Source organism: Mesoplodon densirostris, chromosome 11, assembly GCF_025265405.1.
Source record: "Mesoplodon densirostris isolate mMesDen1 chromosome 11, mMesDen1 primary haplotype, whole genome shotgun sequence".
Classification (NCBI taxonomy): Eukaryota; Metazoa; Chordata; class Mammalia; order Artiodactyla; family Ziphiidae; genus Mesoplodon; species Mesoplodon densirostris.
The window spans coordinates 65,845,277-65,870,211 of NC_082671.1; the positions used below are offsets into that span (position 1 = coordinate 65,845,277).

Consider the following 24,935-nt stretch of genomic DNA (forward strand, 5'->3'; position numbering starts at 1 on the left):
CATGACTCCTTGATACAGAGTAATGCTTCTTCCCTTCAAGTCTATTTTTGTCTGATAATAATATAGTTACTTCAACTTTATTTTGATTTGCATTAGCATAGTATATCTATTTCTATCCTTTTACTTCAGACTTTCTGGGTACTTACATTTAAAGTAGGTCTCATATGGACAGCATATAGCTGATATTTTAAAAGATAAAGTGTGGCAGTCTTAGTCTTCTACTTGGAGTATTCAGTCCATTTTATATTTAATTACTGATATAATAGATTTTATATCTATCATCTTAGTTCTTTTTTACTCAGCTGTCTCATGTCCTTTCTTTTTCTGTCCTTTCTTGCCTTCTTTTAGATTATTTAACTATTTCTACCATTCTGTTTTCCCCCTCTATCAGCTTATTGATGAATACATTCCTCTGTCAGTCTTTAGAGGCTGCCCTGGAGATTGCAACATGCATCCTTGTCATACTGTATGTAGTTAAATATAAATTATGTTTATCACTTCTCTAGCAATGCTAGATATAAAAATACCTTAATTTCATGTATCCCTTTCTATCTTTTACATAATTTTTGTCATGCATTTAAATTCTACATCTATGCTAAATCCCACAAGACTATTTTTTTATGGTAAATAAGATGTCATATGTATCTACATATTTACCCTTGTTGTCGTTCTTTCTATCTTACATTTTTGTGTACTTGCACCTGGACTAATTTTTACTTTGCCTGAAGACTTACCCTTTGTCCTTCTTTTAACGCAAACGTACTGGCAACTAACTCTCTGAGTTTCCATAGTTTATTCAGATTTCCTTAGTTTTAATGTCACATCCTTTTTCTGTCCATGATTCCATTCAGGATCCCACATTACATTTCATCATCATGTCTCCGTAGGCTCGTCCTGGCTGTGACAATTTCTCAGACTTTCCTTGCTTTTGGCGACCTTGACACTTTTGAGGAGTACTGGTTAGATATTTTATAGAATGTACCTCTACTGGGATTTGTCTGATATTTTTCTCATGATTAGACTGGAGCAATGCTTTGGGGAGGAAGACCACAGAGATAAGGTGCCCTTCTCATCACATCACATCAGGCACAGGCTGTCAACATGACTTACTGTTGATGTTGACCTTGATCACCTGGCTGAGGTGTGTTTGTCAGGCTTCTCCTCTATAAACTTAATCTTTTTTTTTTTTTCCTCTTTCTTTTTTTCCATACTTCACTCTTTGGAAAAAAAAAGTCACTATGTACAGCCCACATTTAAGGAGTGGGGAATTATTATGCTCCACCTCTTTAAGGACAGGATATCTACATAAATTATTTGGAATTCTTCTGCAAGGGAGACGTGTCTCTTCTCTCCCATTTATGAATTTATCCAATTATTTCTATCAGGATGGACTCATGCCTCATTATCCTTCAGATGTCTATATGATCCTTAAGAATGTATTCGTTTTCACTCCTGATATTGGTGATTTTTAATCTTTTCTCTTTGCTTCTTGAATAGTCTAACTAGAGATTTATCACTTTTATTGCTCTATTTATAAAATAAGCTCTGGTTTCACTGATTTTTTTTTTTTTTTTTTTTTTTGCTGTACGCGGGCCTCTCACTGCTGTGGCCTCTCCCGTTGCGGAGCACAGGCTCCGGACACACAGGCCCCGCGGCCATGGCTCGCGGGCCCAGCCGCTCCGCAGCATGTGGGATCCTCCGGGATCGGGGCACGAACCCGTGTCCCCTGCATCGGCAGGTGGACTCTCAACCACTGCGCCACCAGGGAGGCCCTCACTGATTTTTTTATATTGTTTGTCCATGTTTTAGTTCATTGTTTTCTGCTCTTACCTTTATTATTTCTTTTTTTTTAACATCTTTATTGGAGTATAATTGCTTTACAATGGTGTGTTAGTTTCTGCTTTATAACAAAGTGAATCAGCTATACATATACATATATCCCCATATCTCCTCCCTCTTGCGTCTCCCTCCCACCCTCCCTATCCCACCCCTCTAGGTGGTCACAAAGCACCGAGCTGATCTCCCTGTGCTATGTGGCTGCTTCCCACTAACCATCTATTTTACGTTTGGTAGTGTATATATGTCCATGACACTCTCTCACTTCGTCCCAGCTTACCCTTCCCCCTCCCCGTGTCCTCAAGTCCATTCTGTACGTCTGTGTCTTTATTCCTGTCTTGCCCCTAGGTTCATCAGAGCCATTTTTGGGGTTTTTTTTTAGATTCTATATATATGTATTAGCATACAGTATTTGTTTTTCTCTTTCTGACTTACTTCACTCTGTATGACAGACTCTGGGTCCATCCACCTCACTGCAAATAACTGAATTTCATTTCTTTTTATGGCTAAGTAATATTCCATTGTATATATGTGCCAGATCTTCTTTACCCATTCATCTGTCAATGGATACTTAGGTTGCTTCCATGTCCTGGCTATTGTAAATAGTGCTGCATTGAACATTGTGTTACATGACTCTTTTTGAATTATGGTTTTCTCAGGGTATATGCCCAGTAGTGGGATTGCTGGGTTGTATGGTAGTTCTATTTTTAGTTTTTTAAGGAACCTCCATACTGTTCTCCATAATGGCCGTATCAAATTACATTCCCACCAACAGTGCAAGAGGGTTCCCCTTTCTCCACATCCTCTCCAGCATTTATTGTTTGTAGATTTTTTTTTAAGATGTTGGGGGTAGGAGTTTATTAATTTATTTTATTTATTTTTGCTGTGTTGGGTCTTCGTTTCTGTGTGAGGGTTTTCTCTAGTTGTGGCAAGCGGGGGCCACTCTTCATCGCGGTGCACGGGCCTCTCACTATCGCAGCCTCTCTTGTTGCAGAGCACAGGCTCCAGACGCGCAGGCTCAGTAGTTGTGGCTCATGGGCCTAGTCGCTCCGTGGCATGTGGGATCCTCCCAGACCAGGGCTCGAACCCGTGTCCCCTGCATTAGCAGGCAGACTCCCAACCACTGTGCCACCAGGGAAGCCTCTGTTTGTAGATTTTTTGATGATGGCATTTCTGACTGGTGTGAGGTGATATCTCATTGTAGTTTTGATTTATATTTCTCTAATGATTAATGATGTTGAGCATCCTTTCATGTGTTTGTTGGCAATCTGTATTCTTCTTTGGAGAAATGTCTACTTAGGTCTTCTGACCATTTTTGGATTGGGTTGTTTGTTTTTTTGTTATTGAGCTGCATGAGCTGCTTGTAAATTTTGGAGATTAATCCTTTGTCAGTTGCTTCATTTGCAAATATTTTCTCCCATTCTGAGGATTGTCTTTTCGTCTTGTTTATGGTTTCCTTTGCTGTGCAAAAGCTTTGAAGTTTCATTAGGTCCCATTTGTTTATTTTTGTTTTTATTTCCATTTCTCTAGGAGGTGGGTCAAAAAGGATCTTGCTGTGATTTATGTCATAGAGCATTCTGCCTATGTTTTCCTCTAAGAGTTTGATAGTGTCTGGCCTTACATTTAGGTCTTTAATCCACTTTGAGCTTATTTTTGTGTATGGTGTTAGGGAGTGTTCTAATTTCATTCTTTTACATGTAGCTGTCCAGTTTTTCCAGCACCACTTATTGAAGAGGCTGTCTTTTCTCCACTGTATATTCTTGCCTCCTTTATCAAAATAAAGTGACCATATGTGCATGGGTTTATCTCTGGGCTTTCTATCCTGTTCCATTGATCTATATTTCTGTTTTTGTGCCGGTGCCATACTGTCTTGATTACTGTAGCTTTGTAGTATAGTCTGAGGTCCTGGAGCCTGATTCCTCAATCTCCGTTTTTCTTTCTCAGGATTGCTTTGGCTCTTCAGGGTCTTTTGTGTTTCCATACAAATTGTGAAATTTTTGTTCTAGTTCTGTGAAAAATGCCATTGGTGGTTTGATAGGGATTGCATTGAATCTGTAGATTGCTTTGGGTAGTATAGTCATTTTCACAATGGTGATTCTTCCAATCCAAGAACATGGTACTCCATCTGTTTGTATCACCTTTAATTTCTTTCATCAGTGTCTTATACTTTTCTGCATACAGTTCTTTTGTCTCCTAGGTAGGTTTATTCCTAGGTATTTTGTTCTTTTTGTTGCAATGGTAAATGGGAGTGTTTCCTTAATTTCTCTTTCAGATTTTTCATCATTAGTATATAGGAATGCCATAGATTTCTGTGCATTAATTTTGTATCCTGCTACTTTACCAAATTCATTGATTAGCTCTAGTAGTTTTCTGGTAGCATCTTTAGGATTCTCTATGTATAGTATCATGTCATCTGCAAACAGTGACGGTTTTACTTCTTTTCCGATTTGGATTCCTTTTATTTCTTTTTCTTCTCTGATTGCTGTGGCCAAAACTTCCAAAACTATGTTGAATAATTGTGGTGAGAGTGGACAACCTTGTCTTGTTCCTGATCTTAGAGGAAATGCTTTCAGTTTTTCACCATTGAGAATGATGTTTGCTGTGGGTTTGTTGTACATGGCCTCTACTATGTTGAGGTAGTTTCCCTCTACGCCCACTTTCTGGATGGTTTTTATCATAAATGGGTGTTGAATTTTGTCGAAAGCTTTTTCTGCATCTATTGAGATGATCATATGGTTTTTCTTCTTCAATTTGTTAATATGGTGTATCACATTGATTGATTTGTGTATATTGAAGAATCCTTGCATCCCTGGGATAAATCCCACTTGATCATGGTGTATGATCCTTTTAATGTGTTGTTGGATTCCGTTTGCTAGTATTTTGTTGAGAATTTTTGCATCTGTGTTCATCAGGGATATTGGCCTGTAGTTTTCTTTTTTTGTGACATCTTTGTCTGGTTTTGTTATCAGGGTGATGGTGGCCTCGTAGAATGAGTTTGGGAGTGTTCCTCCCTCTGCTATATTTTGGAAGAGTTTGAGAAGGATAGGTGTTAGCTCTTCTCTAAATGCTTGATAGAATTCGCCTGTGAAGCCATCTGGTCCTGGGCTTTTGTTTGTTGGAAGATTTTTAATCACAGTCTCAATTTCAGTGCTCCTGATTGGTCTGTTTATATTTTCTGTTTCTTCCTGGTTCGGTCTTGGAAAATTATTTCTTTTCTTCTAATTATTTCCTTCTACATTTTTTTGTAATTTGCCTGACACACAGGGGATCTTTCTTGGGATGTTCACCTTGTGAACCTGGTGGTAAAATCCAGGAAAGTGTGCCCACCTCCGAGACTGGGCCCCCAGGAGTTTCTCATTCTCAAGCTAATCCTCACTCAGCTTCCAGCACTTTGTCAGAATCACCACTTAAGTGTTCCTACCAGTTTGTGACCACAGTGGTGTCTGTTCCAGGTAAGCTGATGTTGGCCATGATTCTCTGTGTACATCTGTCCCTCTAGATTTCAAATTTCTCTGATGGTTCTAAGAAAAGCCATTGATTTTTTTCATTTGTTCAGCTTTTTTCTTGTTGTAAGGATGGATGTGATTACTTCAAAGCCCTTTACATGTTGAACCTGAAAGCAGAATTCCACTCTTACTTTTTGAAGATATTTTAGCTGGGAGTAGCATTTTATGTTGGCAGTTATTTTCTCCCAGCATTTTAAAGATATCACTGCATTGTCTTCTGGCTTCTGTCCGTTCTGCTTTTAAATAAACCACCAGTCTTACTGTTGCTTGTTTGAATGTAGTGTGTCTTTTTTTCTCTAGAAGCTTCTAAGATTTTCCCTTTGTCTTTGGATTTCATCAGTTTTAGAAATCTGTCTAGGTGTGCCTGTCTTTGTATGCATCCTGCTTGGGGTTTGCAGTTCTTATTGAATCTGTAAGTTGTTGTGTTTAATCAAAAATTTTTGTGAAAAATTCTCAGCCATTATCTCTTCTCCTTTTGCTTATGCCCCGTTCTCTCTGTTACTCTTGGATTCCAATTGTGTATGTTAGTCCTGGTCACAATATCCCATGGGTCTCTTTCATTCTTTTATGTATTTTCCACTATTTCTCTCTCAGTGCTTCAGTTCCATTGACCTGTCTTCCAGTTCATTAATCCTCTGTTCTGCTTTTTCCAATCTGTGGTTTTATTCATATAGTTCTTTTTTTTTTTGCGGTACGCGGGCCTCTCACTGTTGTGGCCTCTCCCGCTGTGGAGCACAGGTTCCAGACGTGCAGGCTCACCAGCCATGGCTCACGGGCCCAGCTGCTCTGCGGCATGTGGGATCTTCCCGGACCGGGGCACGAACCCGTGTCCTCTGCATCAGCAGGCGGACTCTCAACCACTGCACCACCAGGGAGGCCCTAGTTCTTAATTTTAGTATTTTTTTCAGTTGTGGGATGTCCATTTGGTTTAAAATATATTCCATACCTGTGTCTTTACTTCTGTTGTCTCAAAGTATTCCAGAATTTTTAAAAACATATTTATAGCCATTTAAAATCTTTTTCCTGCTAACTCCAGTATTGGGATCACCTGTAGAACTTTCTCTATTGTCTGTTTTTCCCCTTGATTTAGGGTCACATGGTCCCAGCTCTTGGTATGCTGGACAGATTTTCATTGAATGTGAGATATTGTGTTATGAAAATTGAGAGGCTCTAGATAATGGGTCACCCTTTCCTTTGCTTGTCAGATAGACTGGGGACTGCTGACCTTAATCCAGTTAGGGAATGAATCGATTTGAGGCTGGATTGCAGTTTTTCAAGGCTCCAATTGCCTTTTTTTTTTTAAACTCCTTTTTAGGGTGTAGTCATTAAAGTTTTTAACTCAGAGTGTGGGTTATTTTCTGAGCCCTTACCCCTGAGAAGTCCTGAACTCCATCTAAGCTTAGTTTCCTCAGGACCCAAAAAGGTGACCAAAAAACAAAACAAAACAAAAAAATCTCTTCAGCTTTTCTGGTCTTTCTGCCTTGTTTCCTCAGTCTTTTGCCCACATGGCTTCTGAATTCAGCAAGTATCGGGGAAAAACTGTCAGTGTCATGGTTTGTTCTCTGTTTTCCCTTCTTGCCAGGTACCTGACCACTCAAGTCTCTAATTTTGGTCTTTATGGCCACATGACCTCCACTTGTGTCTCTATCAGCTGGTAGTGACTGTCTGCCTGGGCCAGCAGCCCCCATCCTGAGCCCTGGCCCTGCTCCCAGAATGGGTCCATGACCTACTTTTCCTCTGAGTACTGAGGTCCCCCTTTGCTCAGACTTGTGTCCCTTTGAGTCCTGGTTGTCTCAGCAGCTATCTATATGTCAAACTGATGTTTTGCTGTATTTTATCTGGCTTTTCTCTTTTTTCTCAGTAGAAGCAAAGGTCTGCAAGCTGAACACCAGCCCTTCCCTTTTTGATGGGCATTCATTTCTTTTTCTCTTTTATTTTTCCTCTTTAAACAGTTGTTCTTTATGTATCTCTACATACTGAGGCTTTCATCTCTATGGAATGGATTCCCAGGAGTAGGTGCTTGGTCTAAGATAATATATTTTTTAATGTTAACACATGTTGTCTGTGTGCTTTTTTTAAAAAAAACTATAGAATTTCATATTTCTAACAGCTGTGTGTGAGAGTATCTTTTTCTCTAACCCCTGTTATATAGCATTATAGCTCTTTTTAATTTTTGCTGGTCTGATAGTTTTAAAATGATAGCTCAGTTTAAATTTAATTTGCATTTATTTCCCTGACTACTAGTGAACGTATGTTTTGTTTCGTTTTTTTTTTTGCCATGAGGATTTGTTCTTTTGCAAGTTGCCTATTTACATCCTTTGCCTTCTTGTCAACTTATAAGAGGTTTAGACATCATTATTTATCCCTGTCTTTTTAAGAAGCCCGGGCCTCCCACTTTACCCCCATCCTCTAGATTGTCACCGTGGGGACTTTCTCCCCATATGGCTCTGTATCCTTTAACCTGACCTCAGCCTTTCCCCTCCCAGCTGCCACAGCTCTTCTCTGACACTGTCCCATTTGCATCAACTCCATCCTGGTTCTCTCCCGGGGGCACTGCTTCCCTGCAGCCCTCCCTCCCTCCTTGAGGTGTACATCTACGAGGGCAGTTATCTGTGTCTTTTTTATTCTCTGCCTTGTCCCCAGCCTCTAAAACAGGACCCAGCACAAAACAAGTGTTCAATATTTTTTGAATGAACCCATCAATTTTGAAGCATTGTAGAACTGCGGTTTAAAATGCTCACTCTGAGCCAGACTGCCAGGGTTCAAATCCCAGCTCTGTTCCTTAACAACTGTGTGAACTTGGGCAAACCTCTCTGTGCCTCAGTTTCCGTATCCCTAAATGGAGATCATTTTAGTAGCTATACCGTAGGATTGTTATAAGGACTAAATGAGGATTAAGCTGAGTGTATTAATTTCCTAGGAATTTGTAACAAATTCCCACCAACTGGGTGGTTTAAACAGCAGAGATCTCTTCTCTCACAGTTCTGGAGGCCAGGAGCCTGAAGTCAAGGTGTCAGTAGAGTCCTCCCTGCGACGGTTGCAGAGAAGGACTCTTCGTTGCCTGTTCCAGCTTCTGGAGGTTGCTGGCAATCCTTGGCGGCGTTCCTTGGCTTGGTAGCTGCCACCACTCTGATCTCTGGCTTCTCCCTTCTGCCTCTGTGTCTTCTCCTGATGTTCTTCTCTCCCTGTGTCTGTGTCCAGGTTTCCCTCTTCTTATAGGATTCCAGTCATTGGATCTAGTGCCCCCACCCAATCCAGCATGACCTCAACTTAACTTGATTACATCTGCAAAGACCTTGTTTTCATGAAAGGTCACATTCACAGGAACCTGGGTTAAGGCTTCAGCATATCTTTTGGGGAGACACAATCAACTCAGTACAATACATGAACCCTTTCAGTAGGGCCTGGCACCAGAGGTCAGGGACTTTGCTCTTTTGTTCGCTCTTGTATTCCTGGTAGCTTGAATAGTGCCTGGCATATAGGTGTCCCTCAATATCTCTTGAATTAACTAATGTTTTATTAACCATTTGTCTTCTGCACTACAGATATATTTTCCAATCTATCATTTGTCTTTTTGTTTTATATCTTTTGCCATTAAAATGTTTTAAGATTTTGTACAACCCAATATCTTCTATCCTTTCTTCCTCTTTTCTTTTCTTTTCTTTTTTTTTAAAAATAAATTCTAGGCTTGAAGTCTTGGTTTCATTCTTCTACCCACCCCATGCCCCCCACCCCGCACCCAGGTCTCTCTCATATTTTGCAGATAATCTAGACTTTATTGCAAGAATTTTTACTGCTTTATTTTTTAAATTTGAATGCTTAATCTGTATGGAATTAATTGTGTAAGATGGGGCTCTTCTATATTTTCCCTTTGTCATTTGTGAAATTCTCATTATAGTAGGGTGTACATCTGAAAATTCCCATTTTGTTACACTGATCTATACATCTTTTTCTATATCAACGTATTTTTTTTTTAGTTTAGTAAAACAGATCTTTCCTTATTTTTCTTCCTTTTTATATTTTCTTGGCTACTCTCAGGCCAGATTTATATTTTTCCATATAAGCTTTATCGCATTACCCCCAAATGCATTATTAGGGTCATAATTGGACTTGCATTAAGTTTATATATTGAAAACATATCTGCTTTTGGAATCGAGAAGAGAGGAATAAAGACACGCACAGAGAAGAGGGTGGCCGGCTGCTCAGTGGTAGCTTCTCCTGCCGCACTTGACCTTATGCTTGGCTTTGGGCCCGTGGTTTGTCTCCACCTGCCCTTTGAACAACAGATGTGATTCCAGGACTTGAGAACAGCCTCCTCTGAAGGAGGACTGGCTTGTCTGCTTTCATCTGCATTCTTCACAATCTGTTACTGAAGTACTGGTTTCATCTGCCCGTGGAATATGTTAAGATTTTACACGTGTTCAAAAGTGCACTAGGTTCTGGGTATTTGCCTCCAAGGTTAGACATGTCTGGTCGATTTGCAGGTCACCCCTGGGACTCCCCTTGACACCGAAGGCTGTCAGGTCACCTTGCCTTTTATTCTCATTTCACAGTTTCTGAAGGTTGCATTTAGGCTCAGCATTTTGTCATTCTGAGCCATCTAAACACAATTTTAGTCTTGTTGTGTTCTACAGGGATAATATAGTAAAAAAAAAAAAAAAACCCACTAAACCAAATCATCATTGTCATTGTTTTCATTGTCATCATCATGCCTGCAGCAAAAAAGAAAAGGAAAACCCTACTGTTTTACAACGTCCTGTTTGTTACCAAACCATCAGTCTGTCTTGAAGGTCCAGAGTTGGGCAGTATGGTTGGAGGATGGATTGTTTTTGGAAATGTGGTTCAGCACCATCACCCATGGATTGGGTGGAACTGGATCAGGTGGACTGGATAGATCTAGCCTATGGATTAGACATTTCTAGATTTGGGGGAGTGGTTGGATTGTGATCATGGCATCTTTCTAGAGGTCACAGCATTGCCACCAAACTTATAGAATCCCATAGACTCAAAGAGCTGGAAAGGACCTCAGAGCTCATGCACCTGCCATCCATCACTCTCTCTTCATTATCCTCCCTCTCTGTTGTTCACCACCTCAGGGGATGCTTCCCTTACCCAGTGATGTTGGACACGGAGTGTGGCAGATGTGACCTGAGCATCAACCTTAAATCTGCTTGTGTGGTCTGGCTTGGCCTTGGGCTCCAGTGACGGGCTATTTGAAGAGCTTGCCCAGGGCAGCTGCTGTCCTTTCAGTTTGGTCCCCAGAATGAATGCATGTGAAACAGGCCTAAACCCGACCTGCAGCCTGAGTCAGAAACATCTAGCCATCTTATATCAGCCAAGCTGCACTTGACCTGCAGATCCACTAGGGCAAGAATAAATGTTTGTTTTGTTGTCGGCCACCAAATTTTGGATGGTTGTTATGTGATAGCTGACTCAGAGTCTCTGTCCCTGGTGTCACTCTGTTCCAAACACGTGGTCCACAGAGGCTTGGCGAGCACCCAAACCCGGTCTGAACTGTGTCCTCTGCAGACTGCCGGGCGGCTCGTTGGAGTGGGGAGTGATTCACCTCCCAGTGTGAGGCTGTCCATTGCTTGTAGAGTCTGAGCCTCAACTGTGAGTCCAGACTCAGCCACCAGTGCTGGGCTGTTGTCATTGGCTACCAAGCATCCCTTGGCAATACCCCCAGTAGAGTTATTTGAGCCTCTCTGTGCTCAAGCATGTCCTTGGGGGCAGGTGTCGGTGTCTCTGGCCTTCAGGCTCCTCATCTGTGGGTGAATCTGTAAATGTTGCAACCAATGTGCCAGGCTCTCCCACAGCTGAGGCAGGATGACACGTGTTCAAACCTTTGCTCCACTGCTTACAGCTGGGTCTTTCTAGCAAACAGTTGGTTTATTAGCCTTCCTAAACTTTGGTCTCCTCATTTGTAAGATGGACTTAGTCATATTTCCATTGAGGAGTTGTTGCAATGTTTAAATAAGATAATGTGTACCATGGCGGGCACCTAGTAGCTCTTCAGTCAAGTTCTCGTTCTCAGTGACATTTGCGAAGCTTCTATTACTTCTGGGAGTCCGTGTTCACTGCTCTGAAGTCGGCTCTGGCCCTTGTCTTTAGGCCATTAATGCTGGGACTCTGTGCTTGAGATGCTCACCAGCTTTAACTCTCAATTCTGAGCCACTGTCTCCGGAACAGTGCCCCCACTGCCCCCGGCCACCACCAGTGTTCTCATGCAAGGGGCTTTTATCTAAGATGCTCCACCTCCTTTGAACATCCATTTCATTCTTCACAGTACTCCTGTCACTTAAGAAACAAAACGGAAATCCCGTTACTTTAACTGCACTCATAACAGGCAACAGCATCTCAAACTAAATACACTGCGACCTGTGCAGGTGACAGCGTCATGTTTGCCTCTCAGGTAGGTTTGCATCAGCTTTGGACACTCTGTCTTGCTGGGGCCACATGGACAATCAGATGTGTGTGTCTGAATATTCTAGGAAGCATTTGCTAAAAGAATTTCAACTTTCTATTCAAGTACAAATCTGTTTTGAGAGTTCTGTGTTCTTTTCCAGCCATGGTACTCTCATCCCTAGTACCAGGTTTGCATGTGACCAGATAGTCTTGATGATTGAATTCTCTGATTATTTCTACATTCTGGATGACTATGGCGGCTAAGAGTGGGAGAGGACCTGGAAGAGCAGGAATCACTGGGATGGGGGATGGAGGGTGGGGAGACGGAGTAAGTCTGAAATTCTAGAGAAGACTTTTTTTGCCTGTTTCATTTTGACTATGAATGGGTATGTCAAGAAATACAAGTAATATTACTTATTAAAAAGAAAGCCCAGAACTCTCTTTGGTTTTATCACAAATAACTTAGGTTAGAGAATCTCCAGGTAGGGAGGAATGGCTAAAAAAGCAGTCTCCAGATTTTGTGCACCTGAATTCTACCTTCTCCTTGGGTCGTGTCCTTTAAATCTCTGGCTTATGTATAAACATGAGTCTTTTCCTTGGTTCCCCTTAACGGAGGCAGACTGACATTTTCAAAAGAGAATGTTACTAAATATAGTATCAAGGGGAGAACAATAACAATGTCCTGGCTGATCCAGCACCAAAGCAGTGAAATACCCAAGTGTGGAGCATCTGTAGGTCAGGTCTCAAGAACAAGTACAACTTCACAGTTCCTAGCCTGACTCCCTTTCCTCCTGCTTCCTTTTGTACGTCTCACAGGACAATGTCTTCTTGTCCTGCCTCACGATATTCTTGATAGTCTAACTACTTCCTAGCCAAGGCTGGATGACTACTTTGCACGCTTATCTGCCTCGTGTGGACTTTCTCACATCAGACTCAAGATTCATCCTCATGCCGTAGGAGTTGGGCGAGTGTCCAGGGTTCCCTTACACTGACATCCCCCCTCTTCTTCTCGTTCAGCATTTGTTGAGCATCTACTGGGTACTCTTGGGGTACAGAGGTGAAAAAGAAATGCTGCTAATTTCTCTATCCACCGGCAGTTTGTCAGGTGCTTGCCATGTGGTAGGTCCCATATGAGGGACTGTTTATGATAGAAGCAAGCAGAGGGGCTATGGGCGCTCAAAAAAGACTTTTGTCTCTAAGGACTGGGAAGGCTTTCCCTGAGCTGGTGATAGCTGTGATTTAAGGATGCGCTTGCTATAGCATGCAAGCAAGCATTACAGGGAGTTCTGCTTCCTGTGTGGCTGAATAAGCTCCTACTAGACCAGCTTTCCCAGAAACATCAACTATAAACACTGGGCGATGTGAAACAAGTTAATAAATAAATAAGTAAATAAATAATCAAGTACCTGAAGGCTGTGGAGAATGAAACTAAGCAAACAGATTCCAGAGAGGAGTCAACTCTTGGAAGTGGGAATAGCATGGAGAAATGTTCCCATGGAAACGGGAATAGCATGGGGGAGTATTCCCATGGAAACGGGAATAGCATGGGGAATGTTCCCATGGAAACGGGAATAGCATGGGGAAACGTTCCCATTTTTTTCAGCTTTCCACCTGAGTGAAGGCTAAAGTTGGTGCCTCATAAGGTAGATAAAACACTGATAGAAAACCAGCAGTCTTTCCAGCCTGAAGAACCAGAGAGCAGAGAGAAGTCTGAGTGACTAAGGCCATTGGGAAGTAAAGGAGGATTTCTGTAAAGGACAGAGCCAGAGAGTGGATGCTCCAAATTCTGTTTATAAATTCTGCCCAAATCTCTGGCTGACCCTGAATGAAACAAGAGTGGGGCAGACTGCAAGGAGCCTGGCTAAGGATAAAAGAACCAGACTGAGATTTAAACTGCTGCCCAGCAGACAGAATCCAACCAAGTCTACTGACTAAATAAACAAAATTTAACAGAATCCAGAATCTCCACACCATAACATTCATAACGTCCAAGATACTATCCAAATTTATCAACATACGGAGAAATAGGAAAACGTGACCTTTCTCAAGAGAAAAGACTCTAAGATGATCCAGATGTTAGAATTAGCACTCAAAGTCTTTAAAGTAACTATTATAACTGCTCAGTGATGCAAGGGAAAGTATACTCATAATGAATGATAATATAGGAAATCTCAGCAGAGAAATAGAATTTTTGAAAAAAACCAAATGGAAATTCTAGAACTGAAGAAAAAAAGAATATCCTAAATAAAAATTCATCAGAAGGGCTGAACCACAGAATGGAGATGACAAAAGGAAGAGTCAGTGAGCTTGAAGATAGATCAACAGAAGTTACACAAACTGAAGAAGAGAAAGGAAAAGGTGAAAAAAAAACAATAGAACAGTTGCCTCAGGGACATGTGGAACAACATCAAAGGTCTAGCATAGGTATAATTGGAGTCACAGAAGAAAAGGAAGACCAGGGAAGAAGACATATGTGAAGAAATAATGGCTGAAATTTCCCAATTTTTAGTGAAACCTTTACATGTATAAATTTGAGAAACGCAGAAAACCCACAGTTGGATAAAAAGAAAAATCATAGATAAACTGAAAACCAAAATCAAAGAGAGAAATCTTAAAGCAGCATGTGAAAAATGACACATTAAAAGGGGAACAATTATTTGAATTACCATCACCTTATTAGAGACGATGGAGGCCAGAGGACAGTGGGACAGAAACTTTACCATCCTGAAAGGAAAGCAGAAACAAAGACAGACAAAAACCCCTCACATCCAGCAAAAGTCTCCTTTAAGAATAAAAGTGAAATAAAGATGTTTTCAGATTTAAAAAAACATAGATAAGTCCTTGCAAACAGATTTTCACTATAAGATATGCTAAAGGAAGGGAAGGAATTTGATACTAGATGGAGACTCAGATGACCCTGAAGGAATAAAGAACATTGGAAATGGTAAATATCCAATTAAATATAAAAGGTTATTTTCTTCTTAATTAAAATGCATTTGAGGGCCTCCCTCGTGGTGCAGTGGTTGAGTCCACCTGCCAGTGCAGGGGACACAGGTTCGAGCCCTGGTCCAGGAAGATCCCACATGCCATGGAGCAACTAAGCCTGTGCGCCACAACTACTGAGCCTGTGCTCTAGAACCTGCGAGTCACAACTACTGAAACCCATGCGCCTAGAACCCATACTCCACAACAAGAGAAGCCATCGCAATGAGAAGCCCGTGCACCGCAACGAAGAGTAGTCCCCGCTCGCCACAACTAGAGAGAGCCCGCGTGCAGCAACAAAGACCCAACGCAGCCAAAAATTAGTTTGTGAACTAATTAATTTTAAAAAGTGCATGTGAGTGCTTAAAGTGACCATTTTAACATTGTCTTGTGGGGTTTAGAATATATGTAGATGTCAAAAAACCTACAATTACAGCTTAAAGGACAGGGGCAGGGTATGAATCTACATGGTTGCAAGGTTCCTACATTTCAGGTGACGTGGTTCAATATTACTAAATAGACTGTTAAAAGTTAAGGGTGTGTGTTATACTCCCTAGATCAACCACCACAAAAATGATGCCAGAGGCATAGCAAACAAGTATTACTCACATAGAGACTGGTGGATATATCCCCAAAGCACGAGATGCTTTGCAGGAGCTGGACTTGGAAAGACTGAATCACTCACTCAACTTCCAGTTACTGGGCACCTACCGGGGAGCACCTGCCTTCATCGAGAGAGCCCAGCAACAACTCCATGAAATGGTGTGGCCTAATGTGGAAGAATCAGTCTACGATCTAAGTGATGTCCCGGGAATGGTGGAAGTGACAATTTGGTGAATCAGAATATGCCAGGTCACAGTTTGTTATTCTTTGAGGAACTTTCTTAGGGAAATGCCTCCTAGAAAAGACCAAAGGACAAAACTTAAATGGTTAAACACTTGAAAATCTGTTTTATAAATGTTGCAGTTTCGCCTTACATTGTATTGTAAATTGCCTCCAAGGTTGTGATAAGTGTACTTGATTCGCTGCCCTTTTCATCCTAGGAATGAGTGGTGCGAGGTGGGGGCAGGAGGCACACTGATGTTTGTGAGGTGCTTAGTGCCTCTCTGGGGACTGTGCTCCCAGGCATTGTATCCTTGGTGGTGCTCTGTGCCCACAGGGGATGGCACGCCAGCAACCTCCGGACAGGCTGCCTAAGGCATCCCCAGCCTCCCCAGTGCTTCTCAACGCTCCCTCCAGGCTGTGAAACATTTGCCTACAGACATTTTCTTACTGTTTATTACATATGTTTTTATGAAAGGACTGAGCAGGAGGAATTTGCAATGAATAATTCATGTATAATTGTTTTCAAAATATAAAGTAATTTTTCAAAGAAAGCCACCAATCTATCCGTTTCAGAGCCCCACTGCTGCTTGGGTGCCTGTGCGTGGGCCACGACAGTCTTTCTAAAGGCTTTTGCTCCATCCCGAGCTGGGACAGGCTCCTGCGCAGAGCGGGATGGGCTGGGTGTGTTTGCAGATGGTGCAGAGCCTCCAGAATTCCCAGTCACGCACTCCTGCCCAGGTCCCCAGGTGGGCCCCTGAGGCAGCCTTGGAATCCAGCGCTGCTCCCCACCTCCGCCGAGCCCCCGGCAGCACCGCAACACCTGCCTTGCCTTCCCTTTCGCTCTGCTTCCAAACCCGCACCGAGCGCATCCTGCAGCTTGTTTGCTTCACCACACATACAAGCCAAGCCAAGGCCAGTGCCCGACTGACTGGGCGGGCACAGACACAGCAAGCTGCTGTCACATTCAGCTCATTACTGACATAGATGGCCAGGGGTGCCAGCTCCCTGGTCCTAGCCCACACGCCAGAAACGGGGGCACCAAAGCAGGGGCTGGTGGCTATACTGCTGCTGTGGGTACCCTGTTGCTGCTAAGTAGGTTTATATTCTGCAGACCTAGTCTGTGGAGGCCGGGGCACAAGGCTCCACCTGTCAGACCCCAGAGAGCAGAGAAGAAACTGTCTCCTGACAGCTTCCCGGGAGGTTCTCCCCTGCGCCCGGGGCATAGGGGAAAGTGGGAGGTGGCCTCATAGCCCCTTCTTAGATGCCTCCCACCCTCTGGTGTCCCAAGGGCATCTCAAGGTGTTCTGTCGAGACTCAGATTAGCCTTTGCCTGTGTGGCCTGTTCGGATACCTGTGAGAGTGCCAGCACTCCATGGAGGAGCACGTCCCCCACTTCCTACTGTCGTTTCCTATCCACTTCCGCCTGCCCTGTTCTTTGTCTGGGCCCCAGTGACCTTGTTCCAACAGTGGAGTTCATCATAGGGGTTAAGAGGAACTGGGTTTGAACCCCAGGTCTGTCACTTTCTAATCGTGTGACTGGGGCAGCTCTCATAGCCTCAGTTTCCACATCTTTAAAATGGAGTTAGTAAGAGTGCTTTTTCATGGCTTATGACAAGGATTAAATGAGACGTTAATACCTGTAAAGATCTCAGCACAGTGTCTGTCATGTAATAGGCATAAGCACTGCTACATGGTGATGAGGAGGATGATGGTGGTGATGGTGGTGATGATGATGATGATGATAATGGTGGTGATGATGATGTTGATGATGGTTATGATGGTGGTGATGATGGTGATGATGGTGGTGATGGGATGGTGATGGTGGTGGTGATGGTGGTGGTGATGGTGGTGGTGATGGTGGTGATGATGGTGATGATGATGAAGGTGGTGATGATGATGATGATGGTGATGGTGGTGACGGTGGTGATGATAGTGATGATGGTGGTGATGATGATGATGATGGTGATGGTGGTGGTGCTGATGATGGGTACTATCTCATCCCATTCTCCTGCTCCCTTTCCCCTATTCAGCTTGCTCCACAGAATGCAGTCAGTGTGGTGCTAACCCCGCCATTCCTCTGCTCTCTAACTTACTCTGGCTTCCTGTGCCATCACAACCCCTGATCATCCCCGTGTTAATGGCTGATCTGTGTGTTCCCCAACACTCAGGCACAGCCTTTCTTCTAACCCATCTCCAGACTTGGCTCTCCCACACAGCTTTCCTGCATCTGTCTTGGGAAAGTCCAGTCATCCTGGGTGTCTTTGGCCCTTAGATGCATGGACACATTTTGAATTGTGATTCAATGTCCTTTTCTGGAAGGAAAGCCATGTTTTCTCATTTAAATCGTGAACCGTGAGAGCAGCAGGGGTGCTGTCTTCTGTCCCACCTCTCTTCCCCTCAGCATCCCTTCTGGGAGGTTCACCTCCAGCCAGGCAGCTCTGTCCAGGATGTTGACTAACTGGCTATGGGCAAAGGGATGCCAGCGTCACGTGCCCTTCGAACAGCCCACCTCATCAGTTTCTCCTAGGAAGGTGTCGTCTCCTGGGAAGAGTCATCTAGGTGATTCTGCTTCAGTTTGCAATGCAGGGAAGTGTGTTTTCTCAGTTGCTTCCCACCCCCTGCCCACCAGGGGTGTGAATTTTCTATTCACACAAAGTGGAAACCGTTGGTAAAAAGTGGGTTATGTGCACTGGAATGAAGGGATCACGGATAACTTTCAGTGAGTGGATCATACCAGGAGAGGAAAAAAGGGGTGTCCACGGATCCCCCTGCAAAAAAACATAGTAACTTACAGTTTAAACTGTGGACCATCATGAGACTTCGATCAAACTTCTCCTTTTCCCTCCTCAAACCGCCTTGCTTTGCCTTGTTCATGTTTCCCAGGATATCTGTGAATATAAATCTCACTTATGAGCCTTGAAAGCCACTGCTGTCACAGCAAATGTGAATCTGAAGACCTGGGCGGCATGGCCAGGGAAAAGGTCTGCAGCGATGCTTGCAGCCCCAAGTGCCTGCCGTGCCGACCGACCAAAGCCAGGCCGACCACCCGCCTGTCTCTTTGTTCACTCATTCACTCAACAAACAAGCCTGGCACTGGGCCCTAACCCCAGGACACTGGGCCTCGCCCGCAGGGAGGCCTTGGGTGGAGGCAGACAAGTAACAGTCACAGGCTGGAGCGCAGGGGCCATGGTGGTGAGCCTGCCGCAGGGCTGGAGGGGCTCGGCTGGCAGGGACCCCGGGACCACCTAACGGCCTCTCCCCTCGCTTGTCTTCCTTGTCAGGTCCTGGAAGATAACGGAATGCCGATGGATGACAATCAGTATGCTCTGCTGACTGCAGAATTAGGATATAAGAAAGAAGGGATGAGTTATCTTGATTTTGCCACAGGATTTGAAGGTAGCTAATGGCCAAGTGCAAACCTGTCTCCCACCCGTGGCCCTGCCGGTCTTTCCGAGTAGCGCCACTAGGCTGCTGGGGTTGAAGGAGTGTGAGCTAAGATGTTGAAACGGTGCGTGTGTCCTAAGACTGAAACAGACATTGAAAAAAAAACTTTTTCTTTGTGTTTCGGCCTTTTTTTTTTTTTCACTCAGCCACACCGTGAGTGCAGAATTTTGTCGGACAGAGCCTTCTACAAATAGTAGGAGCCCAAATGGTTTCTAAAATTTACTCCTCAGCCTATGCTCCTCCAATCACACCTCATGTCCTTTAAGGTTCTCCTCCCTAAAAATAGATGCTGGTTATCTGTAATTGGTGACACTCATGCACCAGCAAGGCAAATGTTCTTCCTCCCTTTTTGCAGATAAGGGAACAGAGTTGCTAAAAGATGCAGTGACTTGCCCAAGATCACCCGGCCACTGTCCCTCCCCTCCTGACCCCCACCCCGGACCCACATGGTTGTCAGGAAATTTGTTGGGCACCGTGGAGTCCGGGCTGGAGGCGGGGCCTCCCATTTGCCACCTGCTCTTTAACCTGCTCTCCCAGCCGCACGCCAGGCAGACGGATGACCAGCACCCAGCCTCCCGCTTCTTGGCTCTGTCATCTCTCCCCTCCCTTGTCTCCACTCTTACTGAAGTTTAGGTAGGCAAATAAGCCCTCTGGAAAAGCTGCAGAAATCACACATATATATGCATGATTCCATGGATATATAAATGCACTGCAGGCTGGATGGGGCAGAACCCGGAACCCTATTTTCATTTTGCCATCTTCCCCGGGGTTGGCCTGGGAGATGACTGGACGGTGTGGCGGGCCTCGCTGGAGAAGCTGGGCACTGGGACTCCTCACCCATCCACCACCACCCCCCCGATTTCATTTGCCGATCCTAAGGGAGAGAGGTCCCACACCCCCCAAAAAGACAATACGAGAAGCCATGGAATTTTAGGATTTTGACACTTTCTCTGGCTACGTGTTTTGACTTTTTTGAAGGACAATAAAAAGAAGAGAAAGGAACCCCCATTTATTTTAGTGGGTGCTTCCAGTGCCCGGGTGCATCCATCGTTGAGGTGAGGAAATCGGGGCCCAGGGTGAGGGGTCACTTGCTTGAGGTCCCAGGGTGGTGAGCCTGTCACAGAGCGAGCACCGCACAAGGCAGCTTCCTTCCTGCCCTCCTCCCCGCTCTCTGCCCTCCATCAGTCCCACCAACATATGGCCAGATGCTGAGGGTGGGGGAAGATGGTGGCTCCAGGCCATTGGGGGGTTGGGGGCGGACACGGCAGAGGGGATCAAGCAGCGGGGGGGGGGGTGTTATCTGCCAGGAGTAGCGAAGCCCGGGGAGGCCACTCCAGGCCCAGGTGGGGGTAAGGCAGAGGCCAGGTTCAGGGCTGGACTCCGGGATGCCCACAAGCTCCAGACGCCCTGCCCGCTGCCTGTCCTGCATACCACGTTGGGGGCAGGGGGACTGTGGGTGCGACATGTGCAGAGATTCACATCCAAAACCAAGTCCCAGGTTGTAGCCTGGCTTTAGACAAGGGCACACTCAAAGTGTCACAACCTGATGGAAATGGGTTGGTTTTTAAGTGGAGTCTACACCTCCTTCCTCCGTTTTAGGAGAGAGAGAGGGCCTAATGCAGTAATCAACCAGCTGGGTTCTGGAATCCGATGGGCCTGGGTTAGCTGTGATGTCTGTGAGCCCTGTGACCTTGGGGAAGTTGAGCCTTCATCTCCTCATCTGGAGAATGGGCATAAGAATAGGTTTCCTTGTGTGTAAACTGGGCTCAAGAAGAGACTGTACCTCTTAGGGTTGTTGAAAAGACCAGGACTTGTCCAGAGACCTCTAGCACAGAGGAGGTCAGGACCTGCCTCATGACTGAATTACACTTTCCCGTGTTTACAACCTGATTCTAGGAAACAGAACAGGCAGGAATCCTCATTCTCTGCCTCTGGGAATGGAGAGATGGGCAAGATGTGGTCCCTGCCCTGGAGGACGGACAGAGGAGCCGGACAGGAAACATTCTGGGCAAGAGCATGGCCCTGGTGGTCTGGAGAACAGGTTCTTCTCGTGGTGACGGGGACATGTCTAAGATCATAAGAGAGTTCATGCTAGGTTAAGTCCGCGGGGTCGTAGTACTGTATAGTGTTCTAACAGGCCTGGGGACCGAAGAAGTCAAGTGTTGACATAGAAATAAAGAGCTGTGCTCGCCACTAAGGGAAGTCCCCTGATTTATGTCGTTGTTTCAGATCCTAAGATGAACGGGCCAGAAGTGAGTTCATCTCAGACTCCAGTTCTTTCCAAAGGGAACTTGGACGGCTACTTTATAACTGCTGAAGAGTGCCTGAGACAGTTCCCCCGGAGACTGAAGGAATCCTTCTGGGTAAATCATGACCTCTCTGCTGCTTGGCTTCTCGGGACACCCCTCCTGCCCTCTCCTCGCTCGTGGCCATTCAGCTGCAGCGGGTGTGAGCCCTGCGGTCCCAGGACGTCCTGCTCATTAGAACACAGAGCGCTCCATCCGCAGACTCGGGCTTGCCTTTTCTCCCCTTCCCGGGACAGGGCTTAACTCTGTGATCCCCTCCCTTCCCCGAGGCCCTTCCCTGCTGACACCTTGCTGGGCCTGCCTTCTGCCCCTCAAAGACCTTGGAGAAGTAAGGAGACCCTCCTCACAAGACAGGGAGGGGTGGGAAGGGGCGTGACAACCCGAGTTACAGTGAATTCGGGATGCTTTCAGGCATTCCATCCACTCTACTCCTGCACTCACCAAACAAGCATTGTGCACTTACATGTCATAAGCTGGACTCTCTGCTAAAAGCTGGGGCTGAAATATGGCAGACACAGATGGTCAACAGACAATTTGACACATCATGATTGGCTGCCCTAGAGGGACTGGTACTGTGCTATGGGATCACAGGGGAAACAAACCATTAAGGAGGGCTTCCTGGAGGAGGTGACCCCTGAACCAAATCTTAAACCCTCAGCATGTGCTGGCCAGAAAAACAAGGGAGTGAAAAATAGAAGAGTGGGCTTGCTTAAGGTGGGTGGCAGACAGGTCATGGGCTTTAGGGAAAAGCTCCCAGGTCTGCGTGACCGAGGCGTGGTTTGCATGCAGAAGCTGTAATGGATAAGACAGGAGAAATAGCAGCCATTCAAACACAGAGGCAGGAATGACCTCAAATGTTTTTGTGTTGAGAAGTAAAAGAGGGTCATTAAAGTGGGAAGGAAAATTGATAAATCGACCACATTAGCTACAAAACGGGGCAGAGGGCACGAGGGAGTTAGAATGTGTCCTCGCCAGGGTGTGGAGACCCCAGGGTGTGCAGGGGCAAACACCTCACTAGGTGAAGATCCAGTGAGTCCAGGGGAGGAGAGGTGGGGAGCACCCTGTGGGTGGAGCCAGCCCCCAGGGACAGGGCATCCAGAGTTTGCTGTGCTTGAAACATCTTCCCCGCGTGGATTGCCAATTGGAGATTCATTTTGGTTATTACTGAGCTCCCATTTTAAAACATATACTTATGATGACTGTCTAGCTCGGATTTGCAGCATGGTTCTGACTTTGACTATTCGGTCCAGCCAGCAGACCGTGCGTCCTAATTCTTGGTTTGAAAACATGTGGTCACCGTAAGCAGACAGGGGGAAGGGTTAGTCCTCATTATTTCGTCCAATGTGGTGCCCAGCCGAGAAGAGCACGGAGCAGGCGGGGGTCATTTACGGGGCGGAGAGCCTGGCGGGAGGGAGAGAGGGCGGAAGGGGAAGCAGAGGCGCGGGGGCAAGCAGCCCCTCCGTGCTGGTTCTCAGGGCCGGGTGGCCACCGCCCGCTGCTGCCTTTGTCCTGCTGGCTCACCCATGGCAGCGCAGGCCCCTTGTTCTGGCCCCTCCCCGCCTGTCTCCCCCCACTCTCCTTTCCTCGTGGGGACACGGGGAGGCCAAGCTCCCTGCTGGCGCCACCGCCTTCCTACGTTTATTATCAGTGTAGCTTGGTTACGGCGCACAGATGTCCTGTATTTCCTAAGATGGTCTTTATTTTAAATAGTTAACTAAAAACGTTCACCAGCACCCACCCATCCTGCAAAGAACTTATAACCTAGTAGATAAGACAAAGACGTGAACCCCTAATTGCTAGGGTTTGCGTGATACAGACTTGGGTGCTGGTTATATCCAGGTTCCCTGGGGGGCTGCTCGTTGCCCTCACGCGTATATGTAAACAGGACAAAGAGTGTGTCTTTTTTTAAAAAATAAATTAATTTATTTTATTTATTTATTATTTTTGGCTACGTTGGGTCTTCGTTGCTGCGTGCAGGCTTTCTCTAGTTGCGGCGAGTGGGGGCTACTCTTCGTTGCGGTGCACAGGCTTCTCACTGTGGTGGCTTCTCTTGTTGCGCAGCATGGGCTCTAGGTGCGCGGGCGTCAGTAGTTGTGGCTCACGGGCTCTAGAGTGCAGGCTCAGTAGTTGTGGCGCATGGGCTTAATTGCTCCGCAGCATGTGGGATCTTCCCGGAGCAGAGATCAAACCTGTGTCCCCTGCACTGGCAGGCGGATTCTTAACCACTGTGCCACCAGGGAAGTCCCAAAGACTGTGTCTTGATTGTTGAGTGGAAAGGTACAGTCACTTTATTTCCTTTATTGAGTTCCTATTCATGAGAAATTCTTGAATATCTCTCTCCATCAATAATGAAAAAACTATTTTGTATTAGTTGAAAATGCTATTAATCCTGCTGTTGCTGTTGCTGTGTTTGCCCAGTGATTTTGTAGCCAAATGAGTCCATCTCAGCACAGTTAGGTTTACGGACAACAGCACAGTTGAGTAAGGCAGCCTCAACCTCATAGCCCAGGCCAGAGACCACGAACAGTCAAAGGAAATCATTCATTGTGACCAAACAAGGGGCGTCCCCCCTCCCTGACTGGTGAGGAAAGCAGGCACAGAGACCCCCTGGGTGACCTGGGGACATGACCTGGGGGCAGGTTCCTGTGGCCCTTGTGGGTTCACCTTCAACCTCACCCTCTAGACAGCGTCCGTGCAGGTTCAGGCGCATGTCTGTGAAGTCATGTATATTTTAAAAAACAAGCAGGATCAAAATCCCCACACAAATAGGGTCTTCTATACACATGCTTCTGCTGCTGCATTTTTCACTTCACAATCTGTCCTGGACACCTGACCTTGCAGGGTGATCCCAACACGCAGCTCTGGTCAGAGCGTCCCCTTTCTCTTAGGATGAGCCCGGGTCCTGCCTGGCTGGTCTGCAGCCCCTCTCTGGCCCCTCTCGACCCCCCTCCTCCTCCCCTCACACTCCGGTCAGCATCCAGCCTCCCCTTCCTGGCCTGGCACATCCTGCTCCTTTGCCTGGACTGTCACTCCTCTCTCTGTGACCAGCTAACTCCTACCAAAGCGCTGGTCCTTCTTAAGTTCTTGGTCCTCCCTCCGGCCCTTCAGACCTGCTGGGAGGTCTGCTGCTGTCCACTCACCTTCCGGCATGCAGTGTACGGGGACTTGTAATTCCATGAGACGTCGAGGCACGATAACACAACTGGCTACCACGGTGCGTGCCGTGCAAATAGGTGTTTGTTGAATGCATAAGAGAATTCACTTTACATGCCAGGCAGTGAACCTACATGGCCTCAGTTGTTTCAGTCCCCACAACTAGCCTATCAGGTAGGCGCTGGCGTTCCCATTTTATAGATGAAGAAACGGAGGGTCAGAGATGGGGAGAGACTTCTCCGAAGCCACATACCTAGTAAATGTAGCCAGAAATTGAAATAATATCTGTTTCACTGCAACATGTATTGGCTCCAATAAAATTAGGAGTCTTCATGCTGGGAAGTCAAAGACTGAGATTCAGGGAATGAGTAAAGTTTTTAAATTTGTGAAGATTATAAATATGGGTTTCCATGGCATCTAGATTTTCCCTGTAGTCCAGCAATTAGGGCTGCGTCAGAGCACTTCTCTCCCCGCCTTT

At 45.5% G+C, this 24,935-nt stretch overlaps 1 protein-coding gene across 1 annotated transcript in view; it reads left to right on the top strand.

Annotated features, from left to right (window-relative positions):
* Positions 1-24,935, top strand: part of EFCAB6 (EF-hand calcium binding domain 6) — a 242,863-nt gene that overhangs the window by 129,350 nt on the left and 88,578 nt on the right. The window contains 2 exon segments of the mRNA XM_060113119.1: positions 18,836-18,950; positions 21,228-21,361. Coding sequence (XP_059969102.1) covers positions 18,836-18,950; positions 21,228-21,361 — 249 coding nt within the window.